At 37.6% G+C, this 27,844-nt stretch overlaps 1 protein-coding gene across 1 annotated transcript in view; it reads right to left on the bottom strand.

Moving 5' to 3' along the window:
• LOC124595228 overlaps positions 1-27,844 on the bottom strand; it is a 106,808-nt gene that overhangs the window by 2,851 nt on the left and 76,113 nt on the right. The window contains exons 8-9 of the mRNA XM_047133883.1: positions 20,876-20,973; positions 13,145-13,406 (exon numbers count right to left, since the gene is read on the bottom strand). Coding sequence (XP_046989839.1) covers positions 13,145-13,406; positions 20,876-20,973 — 360 coding nt within the window. The remainder of the gene's footprint in view (positions 1-13,144; positions 13,407-20,875; positions 20,974-27,844) is intronic.

Genomic DNA, 27,844 nt, shown 5'->3' with positions numbered 1-27,844 from the left:
GAGTGAAAATCTCATTCTGGAAACATCCCCCAGGCTGTGGCTAAGCCATGTCTCTGCAGTATCCTTTCTTTCAGGAGTGCTGGTTTTGCAAGGTTCGCAGGGGAGCTTCTGTAAAGTTTGGAAGGTAGGAGACGACGAGATACTGGCAGAAGTAAAGCTGTGAGACCGGGCGTGAGTCGTGCTTCAGTAGCTCAGATGGTAGAGCACTTGCCCGCGAAAGGCAAAGGTCCCGAGTTCGAGTCTCGGTTGGGCACACAGTTTTAATCTGCCAGGAAGTTTCATATCAGCGCACACTCCGCTGCAGAGTAAAAATCTCATTCTGATATTATATAGTTTATCTAAAAACAAAGATGATGTGACTTAACAAACGAAAGTGCTGGCAGGTCGATACACACACAAACAAACACAAACATACACACAAAATTCGAGCTTTCACAACCTAAGGTTGCTTCATCAGGAAAGAGGGAAGGAGAGGGAAAGACGAAAGGATGTGGGATTTAAGGGAGAGGGTAAGGAGTCATTCCAATCCCGGGAGCGAAAGACTTGCCTTAGGGGGAAAAAAGGACAGGTATACACTCGCACACACACACACATATCCATCCGCACATACACAGACACAAGCAGACAAGACGGATACAATGACAACACTGTAGGCTATAGCAGTTTCTAGAGGAAATGTTCTCTTCTGCTCAAGCTACACCATTCTGTACATGCTCATTACCTATTTGTTAACACTGTGCAGTCCAAAGGCAAAACCAGTATTTGAGGCCATTCAATCTAGAATTTGTTTTATGTCACATTTTGTCTATATGTAAAAGTGTGCATATAATGGCAGCAAAATCATGAAGTATTTCACTTTCTGACATGCTGGCTGTAACAATCTGCCCAAAAATATTTCCCTTTACCCTATCTGCCAACCTTCAGAAGAGGCTGTCAGAAATCAAATAACAAATATGGAGGGGGGTCTGTGGGCCCTCCCCAGAAAATTTTAAAAATTCGAAGCCTGATTTGGGCCAATAAACATTATATTTCATACACTAACCGATCCTAATTAGAGAAGAATTTCCAAGGAAAAAAATGAAAAATTCAGGCCAAGTGAAAAAGGTTAAAAATTAGTTCCACTTTCCTTCTTACTATGATTGAAATGATAAGTAAATCCACGACTACCACCACTTGGAACATCTAAAGGAGCTTCCACCTTATTATTTTTTCAGTTTCACTCCATAGACCATTCATACTGTTTAATTATGCATTATCATTTCCATCACACTTGTCCTTATGGAAACTGATAAAACAAAAAACCCTTAGTGGCTAACACTACATACACCGTGCTTTTGAATTCTAAAAAGATGAATAAGTCCAACAAGCACAGGTAATGTCACAAAATTATCAACAGTTTCATTCAGTAATAATTCACTCCTGGCACAATTTTTAAAAAATTAAAGGAGATGTCCGTTATTATAACAGTATCAGCATCACGTGTATGATTAAGTAAGGATAAGTAGATGAACTGCACATTTTGTGACATCACCTAGTTAGAAAACCCACAACAGCTTACAGAAGAATGCCTTGAACCTTGTGAAGTTACTTGGTTTGAAAGCTGTTTTATTCCTATCCTTAAATTGACACTTGGAGAATCAAAAATTTTTGTCGTCACTCAGCATAACGGTCTTAGTTAAGTCTTGGCCACAAAATAATTCGCATACAGGTTTACTACATGCCCAGGAAGGAAATCATTACAATCTATACAATATTTTAGTAGCATTTGATAAGTGAAATATAAACAGTACCATTTTTGAATTTTTTAAAACAAACTGTGAAATACCTATTTCTAAGTTCCTTAACTCTGTTACTATTGTGACCATCTGTAACAGTTGGCTGCCATGCATTATAGTACTCGGAGGGCAGGCTACTTATGAATATCTTGCACTTCTGAACTCGCTGGGATCTTATTCAATACAGACGGCACAAGTCAAATGCTGTCAACTGCCAGCCACCACCCAAGTGACCTTTATGTGTCTCAGCAACCTGTCTTCTACAAACTGCACCTGCTGCTCTCATTGCTTTGGCAGCCTGGTATAACCATATCAGCACCAATGGTCACTTCTACAAAGTTTTAAACTGTATGTCCCAAGATGAGCCTATCGTCTAAATCTCTGGTATTTTCATATTAACTTACGAAGGTGTGTAGCTAATGGCAAAATAAAACCCTGTATTTTGTCCTTTGAATCAAGGGTGTACCCAGCGAGGGGCATGGGGGGCAGCTTCTTACACTCCTCCTCCCAGAAAACGTCTGAACTCATTCCCCCAGACTCGGGCGTTGTTTTTAAACCATCGACACATGGATGTCAGCACAGGGAAGTTTATGGAAATAACAAATTTTGGCAATAAGCAATCCGCTCTGCTACTGGAGGGCACTCTGACGTCACCATGACCATCATAATTTCTCACACCTTTTTTAAATAAAACATGCTTTACTGCTGCAAAAATATTAATTTTAAAAGTGTTTCATTTTCTAAGATAGGCTTATTCCCCGTACATTTGTAACAGATCAAATGACATATATATTTTGTCACTGGTCCATTTTTTAACTCAAACCATTGACTTAAAAATTCAAGAACTTGGAACACGATCTATTGAAATACATTAACACAAGGAATTAAATGTTGCATACTACTACCTACAAAAAACAATTCAAGTCTACCTTCTTGCCAGTGACGCTCTCATGCAGTGTGATAAATATTCCAAACTTTGGCATTATCAGCCTTGTAATGCTGCAAAATAATCGTAGACATGTGGAAGGAACAAGAAACATCAACCAGTTCCACCTAAAACATGTATTCTGCCTTTAATTGGTTTCAGTTATTTTATATATCTGTTGTCAAACAACAATACTGCATGTCATAATCGAGGACTGTATGTTATAACATCAAAGTACATTTACAGTTGACGATATTTTGAGAGAGGGACACATGCACATTAGTAAAGGAGCTACGCTGCACAGTTATGACCCGAACTGAAGTTCTCTACAGCACTTTTATTTTCTCAAATTTTTATTCAGTTATTCCCTATTAGCAGGATAAAACTACCATGTTGTTCTTTTTTGAGGTGAGTTGCTTTTCTTACTTGTTTTTGGTGACAGCATGAAGGATGAACATTCGCATTCTGCTGGAATTTTTATTATTTTTCGATGGAGACTGGGGAACCACACTGTAGGTGTTGTACACAAGCTTCTAAAGATACTCCTTTTTCAGAATAAATTGCTGCATTTATGCACACGAACAAACTTTAATTCAAAGCCAGTTTTCTGATGGTTCGAGCACTACTGCATGGCAAAGTATTTATGGAATGTATCTACCTGAAACACTCTTTCATACAATAATGTTATTGATTATGATTAATGAAAGTTTCTTACTTAACCAGGCTCTTGGAAACGATAGGAGCAAATATGACCATTTGCTGCATTCAGATTGTCTTTTCTACACAATTCCAACAACAAAACTCCTCCTAACCTTGCATGCTACTAGGGAAATATGAAGTAAAATTTCTGTTACAGCTTAGAAAGGCACAGCCTAGCACTGTGTATGACTTACATACTTTACATACTTTACATACAAATTATGCCATCCATTGAAGTACTTGAAACAATGGAAAACAAAGATGACAATGCTGGTAAACTCAGTATATCTTCTACATACAACAAGTGCATCAAGCATCCCACAATGACGTCATACAAACAACAATCAGAACACATTTCCATCTGCTGTGGGCAATGGGTTAATGCGTCCCCATGGACGGGGCCAAGAAAGACATGTGCACCACAACGGCATAAAAGAGCCAAAGTCTCGGCAGATAATTAGTTTTGGGAGACAGTCTTTTGAATATATCAGTTATCAAGTTTGTGATTGCTTCAGGGAGTTATTGCAGTCATCAAACGGATATCAAGAATTTTTTTTTTAGAAAAGATGAGCTTAGTTACAATACCTACTTCTTTGTTAATGTTTTTAAAAAGGCTGGATAATTAACCAAGTTTTTTATGTGTAATTTAAACTAAAATGTTATTTTATTATACTGTACTCTGCGACACAACAGTAGAATCACTAATATTTTGATGTTCTGTATATAAATTGATGTAACATGCAATATAGCATGACTACTCTCCAAAGCACACTTAAGTGTCTGGCAGAGAGTTCGTCGAATCACTTTCACACTATTTCTCTACCGTTCCACTTTCGATTAGCGTATGGGAAAAAAGAACAAATGCTCTGATTCCTACTTTATTACAATGAACATTACTCTACATGTAGGTGGCTGTCAACAAAATATTTTTGTATTTGTGCGAAAAATTTAAGAGACTAAAATTTCATGAAAAGATCTAACCACAATGAAAACACCTCTGCTTTAATGGTTGACATGTCAACTCGTGTGTCATGCCTTTGACACTCACTCATAATAAAGAAAAACAGAACATTATCGGGAGAAGATTCTCAGAGCAAAAGTACATTCTCTAAGAGAGTTCTTAATTTTGTATGAATAAAATATCTGAAGCATATTCCCTGAGGATGGAGTTCTTCTTCAGTACCTTCCCTCCTTCTTGAGAAGGCTCTCTGTGTGTGTTGCCTATCATATCTGGCTCAGAACACACACATAATCTTGTATTCATTAAACTCGTGCAAACAGGCAAAGTATTCAACGTGCAAGTATGGAACTGGCATCAATGTGTTCTACAGGGGCTGCACTACATTATGATTTTAGTTTTATGTGTGGCAACACATTATTAAGTTGAAACACAGGCAGTTTATGAAAATGCATTTTCTGACAAAGTTCCAGAATTTTTGGCATGTGGGAAATGTTTTTGATATTGAAGTTAGGTGAACAAATTATTGAACGAAAGCTTAAAAATACATCACATTTTCATCTACTCCAAAGTGGAAATCTGACAGAGCTTTCTAACAAGAGAGAATTTTTGTTAAATATGACTCATAATGCACATCAAGCACATAAGCTGTCATCCATACCAAAGCCATAAAAACAGTAGGAGACCATAGGCGCATCTGTGCTTGCTCGTCATCAGTGGGCCAAGTGTCTTTATGCTAACACAGGAAAACAAAGGTATGGTTGAGCCAAAACAATGCAGCAGGTTCCCATACAAAGACCTGCAACGCATCTACAAAAGATAATGTTATGCATCTAGTGCAACGCCAATGGTGCGGTGTACTACAAATTGCTTCCCCAATGTGTAGCTATCACTGCTGACATTAACTGTCAAGAACTGAGACATCTTGCATCTGCAATCCTGGAATAATGACCAGGAAGACTGAGTGAAGTGATGCTACTCCACAATAATTCCCGCCTGAATTCTGCTACAGTAACAAAAAACACTACACAGTAGTTGGGTTGGGAAGTCATTCGATCCATCTTCTTCATCTTATCTTGTACCCTCAGATATTCATCATTTCCGCTCCCTATAAGACAACCTTGAACTTCCTTTCCAGATGAAAATGCACTCTGAACATGGCTCAACGAGTTCTTCACCTGAAAACGATGTGATTGCTACCGTCTTGTAATCGAAAAGTTACTCCTGTGTTGGTAGTCTATTGTCCATACTGAAGGAGAATATATTATTGATGACTGAGGTCTCTCTTATGTTTATCTGTGGTGTTAAATAAACTTACGGAAAATGCTACGAACTTATGCATCAACGCAGTAGCATTGTGTCTGTCACAACCTTTTAAAAAAGACACCCTAACTAACTAACTTAATGGACTTTTTGAGTAGCAGAGCCTATTGTCGTCAACACCAACTGAAGGAAATACACAATGAAGCTGGCAGCACATCCCAGAGTGCTAGCTGACCCATCAGCCACTGCTTGTGTAGAGAATTAAAAACAGCACTGACGGAATGCATCTCCGCACTGCACACATGTTGAGCGCCACATGCTGTAGCATTATTGTTAGCGTTGAACAAAAAAAGAGTACAAAATGCCTGCTGGCATACATCTGTCCACTCTTCCTTAATGGGTTTCCATGGCTAAATCGAATATAAGAATAAATGTTTAAACAAATAATTAAAGTAGTCTGGGGCCTCCAAAAGTACGGGGCCCCATTCTCATGGAGACCCACATCCTCCCCTCCCCCCACACTGCGGGGGCATTATTTGTGCCACAGAACTTGAGAATGTTTGCTAAATTTTCAACAATAAATGCATTCTCCACTTTATTCATGCGACCCACTGTCTCCCCTTTCGTGGTAATTCAAAATGAGCTGTCTTTACTTGAACTTCTTGGATGTCCATCAGTCTATCTGATAAGGGTCCCACACCACAGAGCAATTGTTTATTGGAGGACAGACAAGCATAGTATATGCAGTCTCTTTAGTAGAGCTGTTGCATCTTCTAATTTTTCTGCCAATAAATTGCGGTCTTTGGTACACTTCACATTATCCATGTGATCATTCCAATTTAAGTTGCTCAAAGTTGTAATTCCTGGGTATTTAGTTGAGCTGGCAGCTTTTAGACTTGTGCGATTTGTAGTGTAACCGTAACTTAACAGATTCCTTTTAATACTCATGATGACCTCACACTTTTCATTGTTCGGGACCAACTGCCACTTTTCACACTGTACAGGTATTTTATTTAAATTATTTTGCAATTGGTTTTGATCTTCTGACAAGGATCGTATAAAACAATCTAAGATGGCTGCTCAGATTGTCATTTATATAGTTTAGGAACAGCAGAGGACTTCTAACACTTTCTTCAGAAATTGATGATTTTTATACTGGAACAACTCTACTGAATAATGCAACAAATAACATGTAATGAAATGTGCTTAAAATGTACTGAGAGAGTTAAAACACGAAATTACTTTAGTTCCACAAATAAACTGATTATTGCCTGAATTACAAATCCTATCTTCTTTGCGCCAAATTTATCCAATCAACCACAGCAGTTTAAGTGACAAGGATAAATTAAAAAGTTCACAAACTTATAATAATAATTTCTTATGGCTCAGGGACTGGTGGAAGAAATACTCTAGTTACTTCGCACTTGAAAGTTATTATATTTCCGATAAATCTGTCTGTCTTCCATTTATATTAGCTCTATTTTCATTCTATGGCTAAATATTAGGAAACAAAATTACATTTATCTATATTGTAGGGTCTACTGCTCATTAAAAGAAAAGGAGTCGAAATAGTGGCAGTGGAAGCGATGACGATCATAACAAAAGTGAAGTGTCGTGCTCAACACCTAAAGCTGATACTGAGCAACAATCAGATTCAACAGCAATACCTGTAACTGTATCAGACCCTGTCCATAATTCTCAGTCAGCATCCCAAGTAGAATGAGATTTTCACTAGGCAGCGGATTGTGCACTGATATGAAACTTCCTGGCAGATTAAAATTGTGTGCCGGACCGAGACTCGAACTCGGGACCTTTGCCTTTCATGGGCACTCCGCTGCAAAGTGAAAATCTCATTCTGTCTCCTTCTGAAAACATCCCCCAGGCTGTGGGTCAGCCATGTCTCCACAATATCCTTTCTTCCAGGAGTGCTAGTTCTGCAAGGTTCGCAGGAGAGCTTCTGTGAAGCTTGGAAGGTAGGAGATGAGACACTGGCGGAAGCAAAGCTGTGACGACAGGGCATGAGTCATGCTTGGGTAGCCCAGATGGTAGAGCACTTGCCCGCGAAAGGCAAAGGTCCCGAGTTCAAGTCTTGGTCTGGCACACAGTTTTAATCTGCAAGGAAGTTTCAGCATCCCAAGTAGCTTGTATGTTCAAAGACAATTTGGAAATTGCAATTAAAATTGACTGCAATGAAAATTATCTGGGTTGTTATATTGGGCTAATTACTCAGATGAAAGTGGAAAAGAAGGAAGAGCTCTTGCTAAATCCTTGGACCCCCTCAAGGAATTATGACTTTGAAAGTGATGCAAGCCATTTGCAAAGATTTAATCTTGCTTGGTTAGAACAATATGCATCATGGCTGGTATATTCCAAGCTACTAAAAAATTCCCTACAGAAGCACTGTGTTTTATTTCCTGTTACTGGCACTGTTAGAGGCATTTTGGGATCATCTGTCATTAGACCACTCACAAAATTCAAGAATAAGCATGAAGACTGTCAGACAAATGTTAAAACCCAGCTTCACTTAAGAGCATGAGCTGCAGCAAATCTTTTCTTGAACAAGTACCTGTAGATGTCCAACTGCATAATGTGCATCAAAAAGTGATCAATGAAAACCAGCAGATATTATCATCAATTCCTTCTTGTATGATTTTTTATGGTACACATGATATGCCTCTTAGAGGAAAACAGGCAGATGATGGTCTTTTATTACATTTCTTGAATTTAATAATCTATTCTGGCGACGACAAGTTGAGGAGTCATCCGGAAAATTATTGCTGCAATGCTATTTACACTCACTAGAAATACAAAATGAACTAATAAATTTGTATAATGCTGTTATTAGGGAGAATATAGTCACTGACATTATGAAAGCAATGTTTTATGCGTTCTTGGCTGATGAAACAGCAGACATAGCTGGGAAGGAACAGTTATCAATAGGCGTGCGGTTCTAGCGTGAATGCAAAGTGAAAATCCAGGAAGAATTTGTAGGTTTTGTTGAAACAAAGTCACAAAATGCTTCATCAACCGTCAAAGCAACTGACAGTTTCCTAATCTTCCAGTAGAAGATTGTGTAGGATTTGGCTTCGATGGCTGTTCAAAAAAGGCAGGTAGAGAGAGCAGTGTGCAAGCCATTTTAAGAAAGAAGTATTATCGAGCCTCATATGTTCGTGGTTCAAGACACATACTCAACTTTGTGGTGAATGATGCAAATTCAGTGCCAGAAATTAGAAATACTGTTGCCACTGTAAAAGACACTATAAACTTTTTTTTAGAGAATAAACTATACCACAGAAATATGCTCCAAATTTATCACGACTGTGCGAGATGAGATGGTCTGAAAAATATAAATCCGTCAGACTGTTTTCTCAACATTTTGCAGAGATTGTGAGAGCTCTAGAAAATTGTCCATGGAGGGACATTATGTGTATTAGTTGCATTCAGCCATTACAAAACTGGTGTTCCTCTTAGCTTTACAAACAATAGCCAAATCTTCAGCAGTTTTAGAACCAGTGGCTAATGTCCTGAAATCTAAGTTTATAGACATGATCGCAGTGAGCGAGAACATCACAGGAATCCTTGATGTTCTCAGTAATGACTGAAAGGAAGCAGACAGAACAACTAGTGAATTACTTGGAAAAGCACAAGCCACTGCAGAGGAAAGGGAAATAGAAATTGCTGTTCCACACTTTGCTTGTAACCAAAAATTCAGAAGCAATCTGCCTTCGGAAAGTGACAGCAAATACTGGCGACATTCGCTGGTAATACCGTACATTTAATCACTCATGTCATCATAAAATATTCAATTTTCACCAGAAAATACTCCAGCTGTTGCTCTAAATACGTTACAGCCCTTGAATATGAGCAAAACTAGTAAAACAGAATTTCATAAACATGGCGAACTGTTCAAAAAAATTTGTAGTTTGGATGATATTGCCAGAGAACTGGACCTATGGTACAATTTATGGAGGAAAAAGAATATACCTGAAGCTAAATTAAGGGACACAGAAATCGTTGACCTGTTTAACGTGACCAATGTCTTTCTCCTTAGCATGAGAAAAGCACTACAAATTTTGAGCACTATTCCACACACAACAGTAACTGTGGAGTGATCACACTACACCATGCACAAACTGTGGAGCGATCCTTCAATATGCTTCAACGAGTAAAGATGAGACTTAGGAGCACTATGGGAGAAAAAAGATTAACACTAAACTAAAAGATTTTGTTGTTATGCAAGCACATTTGCATGTTTAAAATGTTTATTAAAAGCAATTTTTCACTGGTTTTCTGTTTTATTTGTTAAGAAACACTGCTTGTTGTTCCTGCTCCCTGTTCCTTGAGACTAATATGAACCACTTGGACTGCCTTCATAAATACACAGAATTCAAAAAAGTTTCAGGATATTTTAATCAAAGTCCACTGCATGACTTGCAACCAAAGCAAGCCTTTTGACATTATGAGGTAAAAAAAGTTGTTAGCAATACAGTTATTTTCTCTCGTGCCACTGAATTCATTTTCTTTTGCGATTAAAGTAACAGTCACTAGAAAATTTTGTCACGTATCAAAATACTACAGCTGGATTGTTTGAATTCTGTGTGCATTCTAAGTTGTTCATAAAGTTATATCACAACAAAACGAAAATGATTAATGAAGCACAAATTCATGGTCTTCCCTACAATAGCTACAGGGAAAATTCTCTTCCAGGAAATGCATTGGTGCTGACCGCAAGTAAGTAGTCAGCATCTAATTCACTCAAGTAACTACATAGATTCACAGGAGTCCTGAAGCAACTAGGGATTCCCTGTACTCAGGAGTCACAGGAAACTGATCCATCTGCTTCAACCCAGTTACACCACTGATTTTAGCAATTTTATTCAGAACTTCTGATCATTAAAAACTTCAAAATTACATTATTTGGGCTTTAAAGTATTTGCTATCAGATGCTGACTGTGACATCATCCAAAGTCAGAATATAAGGTGTGATCAAAAAGTAATAGAAATTTTTATTTTTCTTAAAGAATCTTTATTTAATCATCAATATCAACTTTGTCCCCTTCAAAGTAATCCCCCTCCTCACATACAATACATCTGCACCACCACTTTTTCTAAACTTGAAAGCACTTCTGCAATTCACTTTTTGATATGGTGTTCCGCTCCTTCAGCGATTCTGTTTCCATCCCACAAACGGTGGCAAAACGAAGTCCTTTCATGGTTCACTTCAGCCTCTGGAATAGAAAGTAGTCACAGGGGGCCATGTCCAGAGGATACCGTGGCTGAGGCAACATAATAGTTTTGTCTTTTGGCAAAATATCAGGAACAAGCATTGAGGTGCGAGTGGGATCACTATCATGATGCAATTTCCACAAGTGACTTTGCCACAATTCTTGTCATTTTCTTCAGACTGCTTCACACAAACAGCTCGTAACTTCTAGGTAGTATTCCTTATTCACAATATGACCAACTGACAGGAATTCATGATGCACTATCCTGTTGTAACTGAAGAAAACAGTGAGAAGACCCTTCCTTGTGATCAAACTTGTTGAATTTTTTTCAATTTTGGCTCTTCAGGCGTTTTCTTAAAGACAACTGGGCCTTAGTTTCGGTGTCGTAACTGTATACCAATGTTTTGTCACCTCTTATAACCTTCTTTAGAAGTTCTGGATTACTGATGACTTCACTCAGCAATTCGTAAGCGATGTCTATGTGATGTCGTTTTTGGTCAAAATTCAACAATTTTGGAACAAACTTTGCTGCTCCATGTTTCACCCGACACCCCCCCCCCCCCCCCCCACACACACACACACACAAACTTGGCATCAGCCAAAGGATATGAACTGTCAACAATAAACAAAATATTCCACACAGCTGAAAATGCAAACATGCATCATGAACATGTGTACCAACAAGTAAAAAACTGAAAATTGAATGTATAAATCCTGAGAAATTAAAAAAATCCCTTTACTTTTTGATCACGCATCATATGTTGAAATGATTTCACAGTTTTTGAAAACACGTTAGAAACAGTAAGAATACATATCTACAAGGACTAATTGCAGCCGCAGATCTCTACAAAGATATCCATTATAAATAAGTTTTAAAGTTCAAAATTTTGAATATTTTGTGATTTCCAATGGTAAATGTTTTGAAATGTGTAGAGCACCTTTCTAAGTTTCCACAGTGTATCACAGAAATGGGGCTTACATGTTTACCAGTAATTAATCAAACCCAAAACTCCAAGATACATGCATGGAGCAAATCCATGGTCCATAAAATTCTTGGAAGTATTTAATTTGATAGTTTAGTACTTCAAGCCTTCTCCACTCAAAGAAACCCATTATAAATTCACTAGTGCTTAAAGAAGTCATTGCCATTGCATAAACTACATTAAAACTGTTCAGATAAGGTGTCTGTCTGAAACCAACCAGTGTTGAGTGGTGTCATTTATAGCAATAACAGGTAAAATGTAACTATCATCTAACAGTACACATTTAACTGAACATATATCTCATCTGCAGAAAGTGGTACTAAAAACATAGCTTATCTTCAAGCTATAAGTAGAATTTTACTGGTCTCACAATCAATCTTGCATCTAACGCTTTACAACAGTACATACCCTGCAATGCTGGCACAAAATAATTATTATATGATGTAAGAAAATAGTAACACTGAAAATTGTCATCTGAAGTTACACAGCATTCACTTCTCTCTCTTTTTTTAAAAAAAAGGCTTCATTTGAAAACAAACAGTTCATGGCACTTTACATATCTGTTCCAATCACAATACATTTCATACTAGATAGAACTTTGCTTATACATATACTGAATTTTCCTTTTACAAAGAAAGAAATGAAGTGTATGTAATCATTCTACATTGTGTGTATACTAGGGTGCTTATGAAGGAAGTGCCTCAAACATTAGAGTGAGCATGTTGACAGATGCTTCCCTTTAGAATTAGGAGTTTTCGGTATGTTTCTCTGCTTGTTCTTGAGGAAACCATTACAATGTACAGCAGAAAAGGTGCCCATAATTACAAATCAGTGCATAGTTTGCAGAGCAGAATGAAATAGCCAGAGCGTAATCAGAGTGATTCCTTATAAGGCAAACATTAACAATGCCACGACATGACTAGCACATTGTTCATTAATGCCAATTTCAGTGATAAGTTACTAACCATTATTAAAAATAGAAGTTTTACAGTGTAATACAGTATCATTGAATGAGCAGTCATACCATTAAGAGTTAATGTCATATAGCTAACATTTTCAATTAGTTTCACAATTTCTGTAAGGTGAGCAGCTAGTTTGTAGTTTCGCATAATGTTCAGGTGCAATGACTCCAAGCTAACCCATAAATTAAGAGCAGAAAGTTGTTTGTGGGAGTCTCTTCTGCAGCAGTTGCCCCCCCCCCCCCCCCCCCCCCCCCCCTCCAACAGTAACTGCAATTTAAATTGTGAAGCTCATTCACCAGAAGATTTTCACTTTTACTAGTAGAGCACTTTTTGAAGCTTAAGCTTACTACGTACCTGTAAACATCCAATTTGTGACAGTTCTGAGAGAACTTTTCTCAGGCGTGATTGTATTTCCTTTTCAGTCAATGTCACAATTTTACGATTCTCCTTTGAAAATGTGACACTAGGAAATGCACCATCAATCATGCCTTGATTTACCATTGCACGATCGATAACTTTTTCCCAAAAGGTAAGAGCATTTACTTGGACTTCCCAGTACAAATCACCAAGTGCAGCAGCAGACATTGTGCTGTACACAACAGGTAATATCTCTTTCCTAGAACACCACATTTAAAAATCAGAAAACAATTAGTATCTGCTACTTATTACAGAAATGTCCATATAGATGACCAAAATTATCATTAAAACACTGGACAGTATTTTTATATTAATTTAACTGATCTGACAATATAGAGAAATGAGACAGGCGTGAAGGAAAAAAGTACCATTTCTTAAAAACAAAGCTCATTACTATTGAAAAACTGTGCTTACTGAGCACCAAACATTCTAATGCTTCCCCTTTATAATAAACACCTACTATTATAATGTACTTCAGTTTGTATGAGAGTTTTACCTATTATTTTGCCAACAGGATGGTAAAGTTAAGGTACATGGGAATACCTTCTACATTCAGATTTTTGTAGTTTTTGACATTTTCTGATAACATGAGAAGAGACATAGGAAATTGAATGTACAATGCTACTGGAAGCTTTCAGAACATGGAGCCATCTCTCTTTTTTAGTTGCAAAGACAACAGTGGCGAAATAGTTCTGAGATTTTATGACAAATGGTTCTTTTTTGGCTTTCTTCACACGGCACTGAATTTATGTTTCTGTGTGATGGGGCAAAATGCAAGCTTGGTTTTCAAAGATCAAGGACCATGAACATGATGTCACCCAATTCTGTACTTGTTTGCCAGTGTTGTGGCGCACACTTTTGCTGTCAGTAAAACTTTCATAACTACCATTCAAAATCATACATCAAACAAATGAGAGATCTGCATGTAAGGTGACTTGATTATAATCCAAGTAGTAATTCCTATTTAGTTGTCAGCACTAATTTTTAATGAACTGCTGTTATCCTTGATCTGTGTCATAGTACGTAAATGAAGGGTGGGTTTTAATATTGTCAGTTTTGTCTACAGTACTATCAAAAAACCGTCAATGTGGATACGTATCATTCATCTACTGCACGCAGTGCATAAAAGTCTTGATTTTTTTTGCTGTTTTTATGCCAGGTTCCAACTAAATGCTTTGGTAGTAGACACTGTGTAAATTAATTAGGTTAATATGGTATCAGAAATTCTGGATAGACTACAGATAATGCTGCAAGAGGTTGTGGCAGGCACGGGGTGTGAGACAAGCAAGGAGGTGAGAAGAGGAAGAGAGAAGTGGGAGGAGGGATGGCTGACAGCTGGAAGGGACAGGCTGCAAGATAACGGGACAGTAATTTTGCGTCAGTAATTTTGCCTTAGTGCAGACAGGAGGAGCAGCATGTGGCACACACAATGGTGGAGTGGTCAGTGGGAGATCACAGAGGAAGAGGGAGACTGCACAAGGGAAAATATGAGAGTAGGTTAACCGAATGAAGTGGGAGGCATGGGGTGTAGGGTTTGGGACAGGAACACAGAAGCCAAGTTTTTATTTATTCTAATAATGACAAAACAAAATAAATATTAACTGGCACTGAAATATAAATTTGAATCTTGTTCTTATTTAAAAAAATGTTCAAATGTGTGTGAATTCCTGAGGGACCAAACTGCTGAGGTCATCAGTCCTAAGATTTACACACTACTTAAACCAACTTATGCCAAGAACACACACACACACACACACACACACACACACACACACACACACACACACACGCCCGAGGGAGGACTCGAACCTCTGGTGGGAGGGGCCATGCAATATGTGACATGGTGCCTCAAACCGTGCAGCCACTCCACGCAAATGTTATTAGTTTCTTCCACATTATGCAAATATCATTAATTAAAGCACTGAAATGCATATTTTTAAATGAAACAATATATGGTTACATAAGATATTTTGTTAAAATATAACCTTGAAAATGAGTCTGCCAACCCACAGTACAATATCTTCACCAATTGCTCAGCAGCTTGGCTCACAAAATGGTAATAACCAGTGTGACTTAAGTAATTCAATATGTTTCCATGTCTATTTTCCAGAATAATATGGAGTGTTAATCTAAAAACGAATCATGTGTTTTTAAAAAAAGGCAGACATCTGTGTGAAATTTTCATCCAAATTCGCGAGATGCAATTACTGCTGCATTTTCCCCCTTGCCTCAAGCCTCTTTGAAGTCTAGGTAGGAGTGCTTGAACCTTTGCAAGGTTGCTGGAAGAAACCAATGTCAGGCACTCAATCATAAATAAACTGACTGCCAACAGGGGCCCTTGTTTGTTAAAAGCTAATTACAGCTTCAACAAAAGAATGAGACAAGGACTTTAAAAACTATGCTAAAGATACAGCTGAAACAAAATAAAATAAAAATTGAGATCCATATTTCAGAGAACTGACGGCACACCTACAAACTATACGGTCTCTCACAAAGAACACAGATTTTGGTCTTCATTTTAAGAAACAGTGTCTGCCACTAGCAAGGCACCACACAGCAACTGATTTTTTCACATGGTCAATATTTATGATGTGTGACATTCAGAACTCAGATCTCAATCTATCACAGCAATTCAATGAAACTCGCAAAAATTATCAATGAAATTGACTTTGAAGTACTCTGAGTGACATATATTCATTAAAGGTACAACAATTTCTGATGGGCCACATGGCTCTGTTGATAGTGCTGAAGACTGATAATCAAAGTGTAGCTGGTATGAGTCTCACTTTACACAGAATCTCTCTTCCTACCTTCAAATACCTATGTCATTTACATAATCAATATTTACGTGTTAATTAAAACATATTTAATCATAATTTTAAATGAAAAATGCACATCTTATTTCTAATTACACATTGCACATGAAATTCCAATTTTCATTGCAAATACAAAATCCTAACTGCCACTATTTTGAAAAAGAAATGTTATTAGGATTGGTAATTTTTTAAAAACACAAATTAAATTTTTGGGGCATAAATGAAAAAAATTTAATTAGAAATCATATACTCTTTATTTGGACTGTATTCATTATTTTATACCACAGATATGGTCTCTCACACCAGTGATAAGCATGGTTAAAACAAGGCAAACAAACATTTGCACAGTAACAAGCATGCCATACTGCAATTTTTTCCCAGTATATCAATTGGAAAGAAAACTTCATTCACATTTCTCTTTTATCGGAAACTTTTGAGCAAACCATGTATATGTGATCATTCCAACCAAGATTGGATTGACAACTGAATGAAGTTTCATACAGTCTTCTCTGTCATTTATTTCATGACCTCCTTCAATCAGGTACACTTAGGCTTAGTTTTTGTCTTGCAGTAAAAATACATGACACAATGCATACCTGATCATTTCACCTACGATTGGAGTGAACAACTGGTGATGAACAATTGAATGAAGTTTTATGCAATCTTCTCTATCGCTTACATCACATCCTTTCTCGATCAGGTATGCTTAGTTTTGCAGACAATTAATGAAGTGTTTTACTTCATGGGAAAAATACACATCACAAGACTGTATTAAAGGGGTGTGTTTTGTTCAGTGCACGATGCTCCAAAAAACTTCACTGTAGAACATGGATTTGGTACGTGCTGCCCAAGAACCAATTAGTTAGAGACACTTGTCCACTTTTACATACGGCTTTAAAGTGTTGACTAAAAATCTTTAAACAGCTTTGTAGTAGACTCTCCCAATTTTGATGATGTGACTGCAATGTTTCGGTATTTCTTGAGATATTCATCGACCGAATCTTGAAGCCTGGGTTCAAATGAATCTGTTGTTTTTTGTAGGAAAGGGCAATAATTTTGCTGATAGGGTAACAGAGTTCTGTGCAGGATAGGAATGGGAGATTTTATTCATTTTCAGTCTTGTCACTAGCATCACCTTTGATCCTTTACTCATCAGAGATCTTCAAAAGTTACTGGCACCCAGGGGAAAAGTGAAGCTACAAAAAACACTACACTCAAAGATCTATACTTTGATTAACTATGAAAATTAAAAAAAGAATTTTTTCAATAGCCGTTTGGTCTGTATTAACGGCAAAATTGGGATCAAAGTTTGGTATTTGTAGCATCCATAATTTCACTCATTGTTGTGATTTCTCTTTCCATTACAAACTTTACAATTTTTCTTTGATGAATCTGATACCTCTGTTTGAATTTCTGAAACCACCTATAAGAAGCTCTGAAATAAAAAATTTTCAAACTGAATTGCAGCAGCCTCCTAGTAGTAGTTCCTGGTCATACCTTGTGGGTAGCCCTGTCAAGCTTCCTCAGAGCAATGTTTCTTCTATTTCAGCAATTCCTCCACAACAGTTGTCCTTGTATGGTTTGGCCTTTTTCTCCTTTGGCTCATAATTTCCCAGCGAATAGATGCAAGTTCATAAAAACATTTTTTTGTCTTCTTCAATATACACAATTAACTTTTCATGTGTTACAAACTTTTCATGATGTAAAGTCTATAATGTATAACAGAACAATTACTGCTGACGATGTTGGTTCAAGATTATTTTCTGTGACGATTTTCTCGTAATTTACAAGGACACTCTCAAGTGTAATCTTGAAACTTCAGTGCATAAGGTGTCTTCAACATCATCATCTTGTGCCATCAAGGGACCAAGAAAATTTCCACTGTCCATGTCTAGCATTACAATCTTCTTTTTACCGTATTAGAAGATATTCATGCACATCATCGCAAAACTCTATCACAGGGTGTATACGTGGACAAGGGAAAAAAATTCCCAGATTTTTCCTGGATTTCCCAGTTAAAAATACACTTTCTCTGTGTTAAGTGACAGTATACTTTCCATTGGAACCTTAAAACATATCAACCCTTTGAATGGTTAAGGATTCATACGCCAGCGTACACCAATTTCCAGGCACTTTAGAAAACAAACCACCCCCACCCCAAAAAGAAAAGGATGCATTTTGAAAAGATCTTTGATGTGCAGCAACATCTAGACTGCATATTTTTGCATTATGAAAGTAAATATTTGAATTCCACCATACACAGCACGTTAGTTTCTGAAGCATTGCAATCGAGATTGTGATTCACTTTTGTAAGCCAATCATAACTCGTGTCATGTGATCTCGCCAGCTGATTCGATGATAGCAGATATTCAGAGCACAGGGCACGTGATATAGTTAGCCAATAGCAACATCACTGTTCACTAGCGTGAACACGTAAACAGGAAAAGTTCATGGTTTAAATTAATGTACATACTGTAGCACCAGGAAAAGCTAAGCTTTCACATATAATATTTGTCTTTTTTTGGTACATGATATACTTTAACCCCTTAACTGCTCTGCGTGCGTCTTTGTACCTGTCCCTGTGTGCTCTGAACGTGTAGACATGTTCAGAGTACCAGGTAGAAGGACTGGTGGCGCATGTAAACACATTCAGAGCACACAGGGACAGGTGCGCGCGTTAACACGTCCACAGAAGTTACAGGGTTAATATACATCATACAAATGTGTTAGTAGAATTTTAAATAATGACCTAAATGCCTGGTTTTCTGGGATCAAAATTCTTCTGGGCTTCAAAGTGTTAAGCTTTAAATGAGAATCAAATGCTCTGTGATTTAAGAAATTCAAAGCACATTCGCACATGTAACATAATTCATCTTGCATAAAATGAAACTTACTATAAACATAATGCTTTTCAACCACCATTTGCAATATTTTCCTGCGACCTTTAGAATCAGCAGTTGTCAGAGAGCACCAGAAAATGGCGTTACTGCACGTTACTCCAAGAAAATCGGAATCTCATAAGCCACACTAAAATGGCTAATTTGGCTGAGAGAATACATTTGTATGTCTAGATTCACAGAGAAGTAGGCTGATATTAAGCTTTTCAGTGTGGTTTTCGGGCTGGATATTTTCTTGGAGTACCAGTACTGTATTATCCCATGTTTGGTTCTTTATTATGGCATAACGCCATACATGCCATAAGATTACAATGGGCACCTGTAATTCAGCAAACAGTTGAACTAGCCAATAGTGTGGAATGAAACAGTTTCAAATAAATTGACTGCCTCAGCAGAAAATATTAATAAAAGCCAAATTTCTTTAGCAAATCGACAAAAATAATTTCATTGTTCTGCAAGGCAATCAATGCTTGACTGCCAAAAACCTGGTAATAAAATAAAATCAGGAAACTGAAACTAACAACATATTTTACTCTTCCATAATTACATGAATGTATTTTAATTCACTTGCTAGCTCAACGCCACAGAAATCAGTTTTGTTTTCATTTGAATGAGAGCTGTAAACAAAGAGGAAACAAGAGACTAATAAACCTAACAACTGAGACTACTCTGGGTACGCTCGAATCTGGCAGCTTGGGCGCACCAGAAAAATTTTTCTGGGTAGCATCTAGTTTCTTGTTGCTACTGTTGATGCAGCTAACAGCTGCACCTAAAGTAGCCATAAGTGAGACCAGGTACTGCTCATACGTGACTCAACTGCGCATGCGACTGAACACGCTGGCAACTGTTCAAATGAACCTAATGTAAACCATTGTGACATCATGCTCATCAGAAGCAGTTTGTTGTTATGAAGTACTGCATAGTCTTCGTCCTAAAGCCTTTGACACATTTTGCTGTTGGCAGATGCTTGTGTGTGCTCTGTTTTTTGTTATTATAAATGACACATTTCAATTGCAACTTAAGTTTTGTTTTGCTTTTCCTCGTTTTACGTTTTATTGCTGCAGTATCATTCTGTTTTTACTAGTTTTCTCCTGGATGAAAAAACTCCTGAGTTTTTACCGGAATTTCTGGTTGTCCTGGGGAGAATACACCCTGTATCAGCTGCTTCACAATGTAAGTTAATGCTGCTGCAGCTACATCTATCCCTTGCAAAAGGTGTCGGCTCTATTCCATGCACTTAGGAATTCACCAAAATCTTTTTGCCTTCAGTTAGCTGCGGCCAGCTTCACAGGTAATTCTAATAGGGTAAAGGTTGGTGTACTGGCATTGGATCTCAGTTTCTACAACTGTCGTCAACACCATCAACTCATAGCGACACACATACTGAAAGTTTGTAAACATATCCAGATAACAAGTACTGTTAAATCTATCTGGAACAAGGCATTCTCTATTATTACATTTACACTCAACTCACAGCCAAAAATATGTGATACGTAGCATATTTTTGATAAATTTCACATTTAAATGACATATGTACACAAACTGAATGAAACCACTGGCAAACGAAAGTAATACTGACTGAATTGAGACTCGAACATGTGATAACCACTCTCAAGTGCTACCAACATGACCAAATGGCTCATGAAAAATTGTCCTACCTTAGTGAATTAAAGTCACTAGGAAAACTTCAAATTTGATTTTCTCAAAAATTCTGAGAGTCCATTCGAACTGCTCTGGGATGTCGATATTTGATTGTGAACTTCACATACCATAAATACAAAAAATTACAGAAATACAATTGCTGTGTGGTCACACTGGCTGAAAAAAACTTGCACATTACCTTAAATAAAATGGCACATATGTTCTTAATTTATTCTATATCCAAAAACTACATATCTGAGAAGTGATTGGCATCCGTAGTGAATGTTAGCCTGTAATGCACCTGGAAAACTCACCTCAGCTTATCATGTTCATACAGTTCAGTCATTAGAGCTGCTGCTTCCTTTCGCACTATACCTTCTGTATCTTTTTTCAAAATGTTGGTCATTTTACCCTGAAAAAAAAAATGGGGTTCTACTATCAATTATTTCCTCGTTTTAGAGGTATAATACATATGAGATCACACACAGATTAATTATTACATGTTTAAAGATTCACAAAACATTTTGGCGAGGGAAATTTTTGTGTTGATCACTGTGTTCAGAGCACAAAATTTTAGTCAGCATCATTTAAAACAGGCAGTAGCATTACTGGTGGTCTCTGAAAATCTGGTCACAATATTTAATCACTACTTCCACTGTTGATGGTGAACTGTAAATGTGATTTAAATTGGTAACAGATGTGGATATAATATGCAACCAGTCACTTTTTTGAATTCTAATAGGCTCATCAAACAAAGGTGTTACAGGTACATTATTTGGAATTTGGACCATGTGTAGCTAGACGGTAGTGGCCTCCGAGGGGGAGGGGAGTGGGGGGGCGGGGGGGGGGGGGGGGGGGGGGGGGGGGTACGAAAGTGGACGCCACCTAACAGACTTCAGTACAAACATAATTTAATCATCGCTTACACTTGGTTTAAGACTCATTAAAGAAGAACATATATATAAGACACAGACCTGGGGACACTGGAGAATTTCTGACTTTTACATCAGAAGTGTTCAACCTTTTTGGGTTTGAGATCTACTACATGCAATTAAGTCTATTTAGAGATCTACAGACTTAAGAACATATAAAGGTTTCAACAGGAAACAACACTATAGCCAAAATTAACTATTTTAATTACAGAAAATACATAAAAGGTAATTTTCTCTCCATCAAAAGTTACAGGCCTGTTACTCAATTTTCAAGATACTACACAAGTGAAAAAATTAAAAAAGACACCGTAATAAATATTCAAAGAGTTTAGTGAAATACTTGACTTTGCACATTATTCAGTTTATAATAATCCGGTGAATAATTTGCCAGAACCGACCTTACACAGTCTGAAAGATGAGGCAGTTACTTGACATGTCAGTACTAACAGCAACCTCAGTTTCGATAACACTAGGTATTTAATGACCATTACCTCCGTCATGTACATTGTCGTTTGATGGAAAATCACAAAGATCTGTGTTGCCTACTGGAGGCAGAGTTCGTTCCGTCCTGCACCATGCTCCCCATCTCATCCCGCAGCACAGAGAGTGCTCTCCCCTCTCACTGCAACCCCCACACACTACCTAAAAAGTTACAGTACACAACTAGTAATCTCACCATGCAGGGGGAAAGACTGTTGCTTTGCGTGAGTGTTAAAGGTGGCAAAACCTAGATGGAGATTACGGAGATGGAGATGGTGTTATCAGATTTACCACCAACAAATACCATGCTAAATACTCATTGTAAACACTGGAACTTTACAAAAGCAACTCATTTAAACAGATTTCACACAAAGGTATTAAAAGATCGACTCATAAAGCCATGGCGACCAACTAGTCGATCACGGTCGACAGGTTGAGCATTGTAACACACAGATTTCAGAAACAGATTTTGAACTGCACACATATCCTGGGACAGATATGGACTCTGACCACAATTAGTTGTTTATGAACTATAGATTAAAACTGAAGATACTGCAAAAAGTTGGGGTATTAAGCAAAAGGAACCTGCATACAACCAGAGTTGTCGAGAATTTCAAAGGGAGCATTAGGGAATGATAAGATGAAATAGGAGAAAGGAATAAAGTAGAAGACAAATGGTTATGTTAGGCAATGATTTAATGAAACAGGGGAAAGGAATAATAGTAGAAGACAAATGGATACTTTTGAGAGCTGAACTAGTGAAGGCAGCGAAGACCAAGTAGGTAAAAAGACAAGACCTACTAGAAATTGTTGGATACCAGAGGAGAAACTGAATTTAATTGATAAAATGAGAAAATATGAAAATGCAGCAAATGAAGCAGGCAAAAGGCAATACAAACTTCTAGAAAACGGAGTGCAAAATAGCTCAGCAGGAATGGCTAGAAGACAAATGCAAGGTCATATAAGCATGTATAACTAGGAGGAAGATGGGTATTGCCTATACAAGGTGTTCGGAAGTTCCCGTTGCAAACTTCTTGGACTTGTAGAGGGGAGTGAATACATGATATTTTTAATAACAACCTGTGTCCAGAAATGCACTGTTCTCATTCTACGATGGTTTCAATTCCAATGTTTAGCTCATCCACTTCTGCTTGAGGAATTTAATTAGGTATGATGCAGTACAATTATTAGGTAACAATTCGAAAGGAAACATAACAAAACATCCATTTATCACTTAAGCACGTCGAGCCGCTGTTGTAACACATCAGTACTGTTCTGTGCATGCAGTATGCTGGGTTCTTTCTTGTTTTGGAATCATGCAGACATGTAATGTTTACATATTAATACAAACAAATATGCTTAAGTGACAAATGAATGTTTTGCTATGTTTCCGTTCGAACTGTAACCTAATAATTGTAGTGTGTCACGTCTAATTCAATTGTTCAAGCAGAAGTGGACGAGTTTCACATCTGAATTGAGAATGGAAATGGTATGTTTCCAGACATTGGTCCCTATTCAAAATATTGTGTACTAACTCCCCTCTACAAGTCACAGAAGTTTGTAATGGGAATTTCCGAACACCCTGTATCAAAATTAAAGAGGCCTTTGGGGAGAAGAGTATCGAGCTCCAGTACTAGTAGATGAAGATGAGATAAGAGAGCTGATTCTGTAAGAAGAATTTGACAGAGCGATGAAAGACCTATGTCAAAACAAGACCCCTGTGGCAGGTGACACACCCTCAGAACTACTGGTAACCTTGGGAAAGCAAGCCATGACAAAACTATTCCACCTGGTGTGTAACTTGTACATCTGGCAGAGTACCCTCAGACTTCAAGAAGAATGTAATAATACCAAATTCAAAGAAAACAGGTGCTTACAGATGTGAATATTAATAAACTATTAGTACAATAAGTCATGGTTGGAAAATACATGAATTATTTGCAAAAGAATGGAAAAACTGGCAGAAGTTGACCTTGGGTTCTGGAGAAATGTAGGAACTTCCAATGTGAAACTTACCCTACAACCTTTCTTAGAAGATAGCTTAAAAAAAAAAGGCGAACCTCTGTTTATAGCATGTGTAGACTGGAGAAAGCTTTTGATAAAGTTGATTGGAATACACTGTTTATTTACAACTTGGCTGAGAAGCAAGCGAGACACAGTTGTAGCCTATCCCCAATCTTACATTTGCAAGCAGAAAAGGAAACCAAAGAAAAATTTGGAGAAGGAATTAAAGCTCAGGTAAAAGAAATAAAGCCTTTGGGGTCTGCCAATGACATAATTCTCTCAGAGACAGCAAAGGACTTGGGGGAACAGCTGAACGGAATGGACAGTCTTAAGAGAAGGATATAAGATGATCATCAATGAAAGCAAAACAAGCATAATAGAACGTAATTGAATTAAATCACATGATGTTAGGGAATTAGATTATGAAACAAGACATTCAAAGTAGTAGACGACTTTTGCCATTTGGGCAGTAAGATAATTGATCACGGCTAAAGGAGAAAGGATATAGCAAAATGGAGAATTCCAACACACGCAAAGCTTTTCTGAAGAACAGAAATTTGTTAACATCAATTATAAATTTAAGTCTTAGGAAGTCTTTTCTGAAGGTATCTGTCTGGAGTGCAGACTCATATGGAAGTTAAATGTGAATGGTGAAGCAGTTCAAACAAGAAGGGAAAAGAAGCTTTTGAAATGCGATATTACAGAAGAATGACAAAGATTACATGAGTAGATCACATAATTAATGAGGAGGTATGGAACAGAATGGAGGAGAAAAGAAATTTGTTGCACAACTTGACTAAAAGTAGGGAGACACAGAGTTATCATTTTAGTATTGGAGGAAATTGGGGGATAAAAACTGTAGCAGGAGACCATGAGACAAATACAGTAAGCAGGTTCAAATGGATGTAGGTTTCAATAGTTACTCAGAGATGAAGAGGCTTGCCCAGGACAAGTAGCATGGAGAGGAGGAGGAGATTAGTGTTTAATGTCCTGTCAACGACCAGGACATAGCATGGAGAGCTGCATCAAATCAGTCTTCAGACTTAAGACCACAACAACAAGTAAGACACGACTTTTGCAAGGCTACTATAAACAATTCACTCATTTTCAAAGCTCTATATTTTCCAAAGTATTGCATGTACAAATGTGACTGATGCATGAATAGAAACATAAACTCACCAAGTTTGCATTGTGCCGACCAGCTGGCATTACAAGTCCAGTTTCTTGACATAATGCCAGCAAACTAACAAAAGAGTTTGTGTGTGTTGGTATACATATGTCTGTTACAACAGTGCATTCCAAAAGAATTATGGGAAAGACCTACCATGTAAACAGAGCACTGTGCACTGGTATTGACAGCTAGGTACACTGGTTGTCTCTGTAAACACACAAGTACCAGTAAACCATGTGTGTCTGACATAACTGTGGAGAGGGTTACATAAAGTTTTGTAAACAGTCCACAAATATTAATGGTCCACACAATCCATAAACTCTGAATAGGCAGCAAACTGTGTGGAAGATTTTATGATGGCGCTTATTTCTTCAACCATACCAACTGAAGCTTGTACAACAATTAAAACCAGAAAATTACAGCCGGTGCCTTCAATTTTGCATCACAATGCAGGAAGCACTTTGGATGAACATCTCACCTCCCAGTCGATATACAGCAACGAAGTGATCTTCCACTTATCTGGAAAGGTTAATCACCACTATGTGAATGCATGGAGCACCGAAAATCCTCGTGAAATCGTGCCACATGGGTGAGATTCGCCAAAGGTTAATATTTTCTGTACAAGCAACACAGATGAAGTTGTATGGGCCTTTTTCTTACGAGAGAAAACTTTGAATGGGTACCTTTTCCCTTGATATAATGCAGTTGTGGTTGTTTACAAAACTGACTGCTGATTCCGAGAATTTGATCTTGTAACAAGAGGGAGCACATCTTCACTGGTGCATGTATGTTCAGTGATACCTAAACAATGAACTTATGCATCATTGGATTGGGCATAGTGGTGAAGATGATGTGGTTCCGTTCCCTTGGTCACCTGATGTAACACATTGCATCATTTTTTTCCCCTTTTGGAGTATAGTGATAGTGCATTTACATACCCCCACTGCCAAGAACACTGGAGCAGCACAGAGAAGGCATTAATGCTGTTGCAATTACCACTGACAGGATGTTTCCACATGAGGTATGAAACGAACTTGACTACCACTTGGACGTGTGTTGTGTGACCAGAGTGGCACTCATAGTATATTTGCAGAGTGTAAAATGCTAACTTGGTAAGTTCATGGTCCTATTCTGTAAATGCAATACTTTGGAAAACATAAGAGATCTCGAAACAAATTAATTATTTATAGTAGCCCTTTATTTAACATATCATTAAATAAAAATGATCTGTAACTAACTTTGGAACAGCAAGCACTATGAGATTGTTCACTGACTGTAGTGCTCTCAACAGGAAAATATGTTGAATGATTGGAAGGAAATTCAAAAGGACTTAAACAAAGTTTGCAGTTAGAGTAATGAATGGCAGCTCTGTTTAAATGTGGATTAATGTAAGGTAATGCCTATAACAAACAGAATAAACCTGAGGGTATCTGACTACAATAGCAGTGGCAAACATCTTGAGCACATCACATCATGTAAGCATTACAGAATAAACCTGAGGGTATCTGACTACAACAGCAGTGGCAAACATCTTGAGCACATCACATCATGTAAGCATTATGAGTATGAAACAAGACAACGAGTTAAAATCAGTAGTAGAGAAGGCAAATGGAAGACCTGGATTGGCTGGAAGGATTCTGAAAAGTGTAGTTCACTGTACAGCAAAATGCATACAAGGCCCTATTGCAACCAATACTAGAGCATTCTTGTAGTGTTGGAGTCAACGAGGCATGACATATCGTAATGCCTTGACAATACAGAAAGCCAGCATCTGTGGAGGCCACCAGCCATTCCCATACATTTCCAGCTAGTTGAGTGGTTACACTATCATCATGAAAGAAAATGTATCTGCACCATTAACAGAACATGATCACTTAATTTTTTTCACAGACTTTATTGTGTTTAGCAGATGAATTCCCTCATGATCTCTGCACTCTAGAACCTCCAGGTAATATCTGTCAGACTTTCCTTGTTCATGAAGGAAAAGAGGGCACACAGATAGCTGCAAAGAAGAGAGCAGTATACATGAGTGAGACAGGAAAAAAGGAGATTACGATTTATCATCAGTTCAATGATCAGTCAATTAGAAACAGAGCACAAACCTAAATGTGTAAGTTGGTTGTTTGCTTTCAAAAGAAGCAGTCTAGCATTCGCTCAAAGCAGTTCAGGAAAATCAATGAAAATTTAAATCTGGATGGCCAGACAGGAATGCAAATGCTATCCTGTCAAATATGAGTCCAGTATCTTACTATAGTAAAACAAGCTTTGCCATTCTCATGCACTGTCGGTACTACATAGGGCTTTATATTCTGTACAGATCATTTACCAAAGTAAAAGTGACCTTTTTTCTGCCAAGTAATAGGTAGTCCCCATATGGGCCAAGAATGGCTTTATTGTTCATTTCAAAGCAGAAAGACACTATGACATGACATCTACTATTATGTGGACACTAATGTGGCAGTTTTAGGTGAGGTTGTGTTTTGACTATGATTGTGTAAGATGTTGCTTGGGGGGTCTCAACTAACACATTTATGACACTGCCAAACTAAGCAAGCAATTGTGTGGTAGCTGTTAGGAAACACTGGTTTGCTTTGGGTCGTGCATTGATCAGCATTTTCTTTTCTTATTTTTAAATGGGTGAAGAGAATATTTGTGGTCCAATCACAACAGATAAGATCAATAATCCATATGACAAT

This window comes from Schistocerca americana, chromosome 2, assembly GCF_021461395.2.
Source record: "Schistocerca americana isolate TAMUIC-IGC-003095 chromosome 2, iqSchAmer2.1, whole genome shotgun sequence".
Taxonomy (NCBI): Eukaryota; Metazoa; Arthropoda; class Insecta; order Orthoptera; family Acrididae; genus Schistocerca; species Schistocerca americana.
This window is presented reverse-complemented; position numbering and strand designations above follow the sequence as displayed.